The 8,799-nt window shown below is 33.8% G+C and overlaps 1 protein-coding gene across 1 annotated transcript; it reads right to left on the bottom strand.

Annotated features, from left to right (window-relative positions):
- Positions 1–3,428: 3,428 nt before the first annotated feature.
- On the bottom strand, positions 3,429–3,816 carry LOC112914252 (translationally-controlled tumor protein-like). The gene has a single exon (XM_072746689.1). The coding sequence runs from the start codon at positions 3,807–3,809 to the stop codon at positions 3,429–3,431; it is 381 nt and encodes a 126-aa protein (XP_072602790.1). The 5' UTR covers positions 3,810–3,816.
- Positions 3,817–8,799: the final 4,983 nt, after the last annotated feature.

Raw genomic sequence — 8,799 nt, 5'->3', positions numbered from 1 at the left:
CATATATGTCTGTGTCTGGGTTCACCAGAAATCAGAGCATAAATTAAATGGTTAAGTGCAAGCACTTTCCTAAGGTCTATCATTTAATGAGCAGGAGTGAGAGAGGAGAGCAAAGCAGGAAAGACTGAGAGTTAATACAAATAGAAATGGTATTCTAAATATTACCTCTTCACCTTTTATTCTAAGTTACCCTCATCTTCAGCCAGTGCTTCAACTGGTTTGAGCCATTAGTTGCCTTGATCTTATTGGACTGTGGTTATGCCACCATTATCACTGGACACAGATGCACCCAGTAAATCCTATGTGTTCCTTGCATACTCATTCCTAACCCCAATGTGTAAAAGCAATGCTAGTTCTTCATGATAATCTAAACAGATTACCCCTCTCCCCCTCCCCCACTCATGTAGCAATTCCTTTCTTTTGGTCCATGAGCATGAGTAACCCAAAGTGAGTAAGTAATCCCAGCTTCAAGTTCAGGAGAAAATTATCTGTTTATCCTTATAAGAACTAAGAATGAAGACTTCAAATCTGAGAGATCCTAATTTTGGGGAGATAAGAGTACTATTATTAGTGGGTCTATGAGAGTAACCAATTCTGTGTTCCTCCAATTCTGCATTCTATCCACTAGGAACACAGCAACCATCATATATTGGTTGTTTATTCAGCACCTCTGCTACATATAACTGTTCATTATATCATTCTATTAGGATTTATTTAGCTGTTCTGGATAATAGCATGCATGATAAGATATGGGGCCATGTGGCTTTGTTTCTCTCTTTTAACTTATCCCCCCTAAAATGGGCCTGTTATCTCAGGCAATATTGTAGGGGATGTCATGGCTGAAATTCACCAGAGAAGTCATACTGTCCACCTAGTTGGTGGATATCTTCTGAAGGAATACAACAACCTACTGCTTCTGTGGACAGTCTCACAGGCCCATCTACATATCTCTTCTCCATGTTGCCTTATCCTAGATCTTTGAATCCCACCAGGAGCTCTTTATCAAAATATAGAGCATGAAATATCTATAGAATTCTAAGGACCAATATTTCTATTATCCTATTGAGGTTTTCCAGAAATCTATGGTATTTTACTATTATTCACAGATAACTCTAATTCCATTAAACCTTCTGCATCATATAGTCAGACTATAGACTTGACTTACTCTCCTGCTCTGTGTTGACTGAAAACTGGACATCTCCTCAGTCCCCTAATGAATGAGGAAAGGAGTAGTATTCCCAACTGTGGTATATGCTGCCTTAAAATTCAAAGACTCTCATGAAGCTCTGTGCCTCTTTCTTAATGGGAGACAGTGGCAGAGTTAATAACCACCAGAATGCTCTACAAATTCAATCCCAAAGTACTTTGGAAGTGGCAAGTCCTTAATTTTCCTAAGTGTAATTTCTAACCTTTAACATTCACGTATTTAACTAGAAAGTTCAACATTCTTGCCACTTATTACCAGCTCAACTTTGCATACTACCTGCAATATAAAGAAAAAGTATGATGTTCTAAGGAATGTTAAGTGATCAAGATTTTTTGGGGCTATAAGAAAAATTAAGAGGCATTATAGCTTTGGGACATTGCTGTGAATATATGCCACTGTACTTTCCATGCAATTCAAAACTGCACTTGATTCTTCCTATGGATGGATATTAAAACACATTTGCTAGCTCCATAACCTGAGCTCCTTTACCTCTTGGTTGGTGATTTGGCAATAATTTTAGTAAAACAGGGATTTTATATTAAGCCAAAAACTTTATATTTAGCCAAGCAGTCCATCAAGCAAAAAATTAAAAGCAAATAATATTGAATATGTAAGAACATAAGTATTAGAGCTGTGTTATACAAAGTACAGTAGCCACTAGCTGCATGTAGCTATAAACATTAAAGCTAAAATTAATTAAAATTAAATAAAATTTAAAATTCAATCCCTCAGTCACAGTAGCCAGACTTCAAGGCACATTCACTTGTGCTACTTACTGAACAGCATACATATAGAATATATCTATCATGGCAGAAAGTTCTGTTGAACAGCACTCTACTAGAAGATAAGCTTGATGGAACAGAAATGGTTAGGAAACCCCTGCAATGCTGGAGAAAATTGAATATATTTAATAAGTAGAATACATTGTATTCAACATTGAAATTATTATTCATATTTGGAAATAAAACTAAACAAAGGAAAGAATTAAGATGAATTGTTGCTCTGTAAATGGCATGCGCTTTTATGAGGACTCCATAATATCTTTTTTAATAGAAAGAATACAGAGAAAAATAATAGAAAATAGTATAGAAATAATTGACTTCTATACTTAGGAGCAGTAGGTGGGAGATAATATATGTCATTTAAATCTGATAACTCAAATAGTGGAATATCTAGTATATAAAAGGTAAACATTAAGGTAATCTCACTGAATCAAGTTGGGTGAGAAGGAGAAGTAAAGAGTTAACGAGTTTAGTTTGTTTTGGGATCCCTGGGTGGCTCAGCAGTTTGGCACCTGCCTTCAGCCCAAGGCCTGATCCTGGAGTCCTGGGATCGAGTCTCACGTTGGGCTCCCTGCATGGAGCCTGCTTCTCCCTCTGCCTGTGTCTCTGCCTCTCCTCTATCTGTGTCTCTCATGAATAAATAAATAAAATCTTAAAAAAAAAACAAATTTAGTTTGTTTTGCTTATACTATGGAATTAATAGACAGTATCTTAAAAAGAGGCAAAATAAATTACATTACAGTATAAATGTAATCTCTGGAATAAAAATGGGAAATTTATTTATTTAGTTAGTTAGTTAGTTAGTTAGTTATTAGTCTCTTTTTATTCTTTTGGTAATCTCTTCCAGAACTAACTACTTCCATCTGTAGGTGATGAAATATAAGGAATCCACTTCAAATGTTGGTCCCACTATGAGCATGGTCTTTCCCTTTACTTGAACTCAGAATTAATACTTTTGGTTCTTATTTTTTATATTCCAGTCCCATAAATAGCTTTCACTGTACAAGTTATCTGCAGGCACTCTTATGCTTTCTAGCAGTAGTCTACAATAAGGCTCTAGCTTCTTCAGGATACTACACAAGATGGATTTAAAAATGTATAAAACTAAATAAATTAATTAATTAAGTAATTAATTAATTTAAAAATAAAAAAATAAAAATGTGTAAAACTAACAGGCATTCTCTCAAATGAGTTTAAATGCATTTCATTTTTAGACAACCTACATGACATGTTTTTTTCCTTAAAAACAATGCCTCCACTCCAAATAAATCAAGGTCAAAATAAATAAAGAGCTCAAGATGACATCAGTCCCATTTGTCTAAGTCCTGGTGTTGTGTGGATGAAGAGCAGCAGCCAGTTAGGACATCAGGTGATACATCCAAAGTAACAGTCAAGTTCATTAACATTTTTTCATTTCTAAACCATCCTTAAAGAAAACCTTAAAGAAAACTGGTCACACCATCCTCACAGTAGTCCAGTAGTGCAACCATGCCATCTGGATTCATGTTTTCACCCATAAAGAACTCGTAGTTTTTGAAATTAGCAAGGATGTGCTTGATTTGTTCTGCAGCCCCTCTCATAAAGGGCTTTACTCTTTCTGGCCTCTGTTCTTCAAGTTTGCCTTTGATTGATTTCATATCATCTTTGATGCACTTCTTGTAGGCTTCTTTTGTGAAGCTGGTTTCCTGCAAGTGATGGTTCCTGATAACATCAACACCAGTGATTACTGTGTTTTTGGTACCTTCGCCCTCCTGGCCTTCAGCGGAGGCATTTCCACCAATGAACAAGTCATCAATGTTACCCCCTGTCCTACTGACCATCTTCCCCTCCACCTCCAAGGAGAGCCTGTCCGCGGTCTCTCGGATCTTGTAGATGTCGGAGAACATCTCATCTCATCAAGGCTGATGAGGCCCGGGTAGATGATCATGACCATGGCTGGAGAGAGACGAGGGCGGCGCTGGCTTAGCAGGAGCCGGGAGCTCTGAGCTAGCGCGGAGCAGCAGAGCGGCACTTAGGGGGAGGGGGAACGGGTAGGAAGCTCGGAAACTTATTAAAGATTAGAACTCACATCATCATAATGAAAAACAAACACATAAAATTTTAAAATTTAGAGAAAGTGAGAGTAATATTTACATATATGCTGATTATATCAATGATGTAAATAAGAATGGCTCACCTATTAGAATTATTTCCAGGTTGTCTTCCAAAGCAAAAACCAATTCTATGCTATAGTCATAGCTGATTAGGAAATATTGAGTATAAACAAGTGACCAAAAGTACATAGGTAACTCCAAACAAAAGGAAAGTGGAGTTTTCTCTTATCAGATAGGCTAGATTTCAGGGCAAAAACACTGAATGGAACAAGCTACCATTCACCAAAATAGTTATGACACGCGTGCACGTGTGTGTATACCAAATAGAATGTAATCTTTAAAGAGTGAATGATCTCAGTGCTAATTAAAATGTTCAAAATACATAAAAAAGTAAGAAAACTTCAAAGTGATTTCTATGAAATGAGTATAATAGATACCAAGACTTTTTAGTTATTGGAAGCAATTGCTACTTTGGTGATTACATTGCAAGGATGGCAAAGAGATTTCTCTCATTGGAGCACCTTCAATATATTGGCAATGGTGATGGAAATTTTGTGTTGAGAAGGATTCTGAGAGTATATCTGGGCATAGTGAATATCTTCATCAAGTGATATTTTCATCAGGAAAAAAGTAAGCTATCTTTGTTCAAATAATTATAATTCCTTACTTATGATTAAAAAAAAAAAAAAAAAACCTGGAGCAGGGTGGGTGGCTCAGCGGTTTAGCTCTGCCTTCAGCCCAGGGCCTGATCCTGGGGACTGGGGATTGAGTCCCACCTCTGGCTTCCTCCATGGAGCCTGCTTCTCCCTCTCCCTGTGTCTCTGCCTCTCTGTGTCTCCCATCCATGAGTAAATAAATAAAATCTTAAAAAAAAAAAAGATTTACCTACTTTAATTTTACTGAATTCTAGTCCTGAATTAGGAATTGATACAGTTTAATGAACAAGCAAGTCATGTATAGTATATTTAGCAAAACTACCAAATTTGGATTTCAATGTGGGTTTATATACATACTGGACTAACTGCTTTTAAAAGTTCTATTCCGTTATAATCACTTGGACATACTACCAGAGTTTAAAAGGATGAAACATTTGATACTGGTTAAGAATACAAAATCTGAAATACAATCCCTGATATTTAAGCCTCCCTTTACTGGCTATGGAACCTTGGACACGTTACCACTCTGCCTCAGTTTCCTCACTGCACGGTAGGGATTATTATAATATTTATATCACACAGTTGTAGGAAGATTAAAATGAGTTAATATTTATTATGTTCCTAAAATAATGCCTGATATACTAAATACTATTAAATGTCTGTGAATAAGATGTGGGGCACAAAACTGAATCCTTACCCTCACAAAGATAGCTATTTTGTCTCACACTTCATTACATCAAACTTTTCTGTGTCAAACAATCACAGGTAACTATCATAGAGAAAGGTAAAGGTATTTATAAATTAAACAATTTGAGAAAAGTATTATTTTTATTATTGATTACACATAGAAACATAATGCAGGTTCATTTGTTCAATAACAAAGTTATTTGATAAAATACTTCTACAAAACATAATTTATCAATGAGGGTTACTGAAGTCCTGGAAGCCTTTCACAATACATTTTATCCTACGCATATTATATCTGTTAAAATTTTAATCCTGGCATAAAATTAGCCCTATATGTGGACAAATGCCTTTGGCAAGATTGAATAAATTAATTTTAGAATAATATTATTTTCCCAGCTGTTTAAGAGCCATACATATTGCCTATGGAATATCATTTTCCAATGCATTTTACAAGACTTTAGATACACACATAATTTTAGCTGAAATTTAGTTTTACTAATTTTCATTACTGTTCAATGACAAAGTATGAGGTGTTATTAATATATTCTAATACTCTATCACAGTGATCAAAATATAAGGAAGTAATTTATAAAACTTATCCCTATTGTCTGAGATAAAGGAAATTATCAGGAAAAAATACACATAATAACAACCTAGAGATGTTGACTTAAGTTGTCCTTTCAATAAAAGGATCTCTTAATTTTTTTGTATTTTATTATAGTTCATGAAAAATGTCCGTATTACTGCTTTAAAAAAAGTGTGAATGAATACCTAGCATTATTTCATCCCCTTCTCATGACTAGAAATTAATTAAAAATTATTTTTGTATGACCATCCCTCATTTCCCAGTTAAGTTACTGAACCTAGATTCCTTGGTTCATCCTTAGCTATACAGCTTTCACTTAAACTTCTTTTATTATTATCCAATTGACAACCAGAATCTCTCGTTTCTTATAGGGTTTCTCCTGTTTAATTAAGTGATTTAATAGTCCACACTGAAAAGCTTCTGCCTCACTCTGTTTTCATTAAAGAAACATTTCCTGATTGTCAATTGTATCAAGGAATATGAGGAAGGCATTTTTAAAAAGCCCCACAGTGATATCGGGAAGAGAAATACACATCAGTGAAACACTAGAGACCAATTAAAAGGCAACAAATCAGTAAGCCCATGATTATGTGGTATAATCAATATGCATGAGTATCAGGAGAATGAAAAATTAGGGAAAATAAGTCTGGGATGTAATTAGGCCTAATTACATTCTCTGATAATAAGCCTGATTGTCCGGTGGTGATTTTACATTTATTGTTTGAGGTCGTGAGGATATGGTTTACCCATTATTCATTCCATGCAGTAAAGACATTGCTGCAAAGGATTACCTTAGTCACCTAGAGAGTGCTCTTGATATTATTTCTCTCCCTGTGGCTAGTAATTGATATATTTTTGAGTTTTGAGTAAATGCTTTTGTATGTCCCTGTTATACATTTTTTAATGTCAAATAGAGATCATGTACACATAAGATCATTATGAGCATTATAGATTTAAAAAGTTAGCCATTTTTATCTTTTCATTTTAACTTTGAACTAGAACAACACAGATTAAAATGTATTTTTCTCATTAAATACAAACAGTAATGGAGGACCAAGAACTGATTCTCATAAAGAAGAAAATCAATAAAATCTCATTACCTTTAGTACCTTTTAATTTTTGTCAAATAAGTAATATACTTAGATTATAATAAACAAAGAAAAAGTTTAAAGTAAGCCAAAATTTCCAGTCTTGTCTTCCCCTTCAAAAAATAGGATTCCATGTGAATCTAACTTTCCAGAGTAAGGGCATTATTAACATGTAGTAACAATGTTACTACATGCACAAATCATAGATGTACTTTCATGTTACATGTATTGCACATACAGATTTGCAACTTTTGAAAAACTGCATATGGATATGTATAGATGATCTGATTTTAAAAAGCTCTGTCCAATATTTATTTAGGTGTATTTATTCACAAAATATATATTAATATATATATTGTATCTCTATCTGCCCTGAAGTAAACGTGTTTGGTTAATGAGAAAGCAAAGTTAGGTGTTCTTTAGTTTGTATTTTCCCAAATATTTCTTTGAAAAAAGAATATAATTTTGTACTTCTGCCAATGATGTCTAGTGTCTTGTTTTGTCTTATTATATATTTTAAGTCATTTTAATATTTTATTTAGGTGAAGAATAATACCTCTTTGTTATTTTATTTTGCATTATTTAATTACGATGAGATTCAAAACCTTTCAAATTCATTGTCCATTTATATTTTGCTTTTTCTTAACCCACTTATATATTGAGTTTCAGTCCTTATTGATTTATAAGCACTTTTTGTATGTTAAACAAATTTAGCCACTTAGCTTTCATATTTTCTCAGGTTCCTGTTTGTCTTAAACTTTTTTGTTAATTATTTTATTTGGAAACATTTAACTTGTATAATCAAATTTGGAAGCAGTTCATTTTTAGAAATAACATTTTCCCTTACAAGCTATACTATAGCTTCATTATAGCCTTAAGCTGTACCATAAACAATCTCTTTACTAATTCATGACAAAAATAACAAAAGACTACTCAATAGATATACAATTGTTTATAGTTACATTTTGTATATTGAAAACACACACAAAATTGTAGGCTTGTTAGTGTTTTAAAGTTACAGAAGTCCAGGGCAAATTGACACACATGACAGAAAACTATGCCAATTACTGAATTTTGTAAATTAGTGAACAAGCCAGCAAAACAGGATTAAAAATGAACGAGACCATAAAATGTACTTTGTTCCTTTATCCTGGCAAATGTATTTCAGTACCAATTCTTTGATAATGCTTCAGGGTAGACTAGTAAATTTCTTCTAACACATTTTGTGAAAATAGTTTAGTGTGAATGATAATGAGGTCTCACTCCAGTTCTTAGCTAATGATTTGTTGCTGAGAAATGGAGGAAGATGGCTGGATATGCAACGAGAATGATGGGGTTTGCAAGCTATGGAAATGATACTTAACAAGTTTCCCTTAATGGGGGAACTATTTTATCTTTTTGGAGTAGGATGCAATTTCAAGGCTGTCTGTAATTTTAAAAGCCTATAGTGAAACTGGAGTGTCACTATAACTGAAAATGAAATATTAATGAATGAAACATACTTAGTTGCAATAACTAAATATATCTATGACTGCAGAGAAAAAAAGTAGCACAGCAGATGAAGGAAGTATATTTACAAGGGCTAGCTCACAACTTGATATTCAACACCTTTTCTTGGTTTTTCTATAAATTGAACTTTGTCTCTCTATTTCCATTTATATGATTTACATAAGAGTACCTGCATGAGGTTTGATACAATA

Source organism: Vulpes vulpes, chromosome 1 (genome assembly GCF_048418805.1).
Source record: "Vulpes vulpes isolate BD-2025 chromosome 1, VulVul3, whole genome shotgun sequence".
In the NCBI taxonomy this organism is placed as follows: domain Eukaryota; kingdom Metazoa; phylum Chordata; class Mammalia; order Carnivora; family Canidae; genus Vulpes; species Vulpes vulpes.
This window is presented reverse-complemented; position numbering and strand designations above follow the sequence as displayed.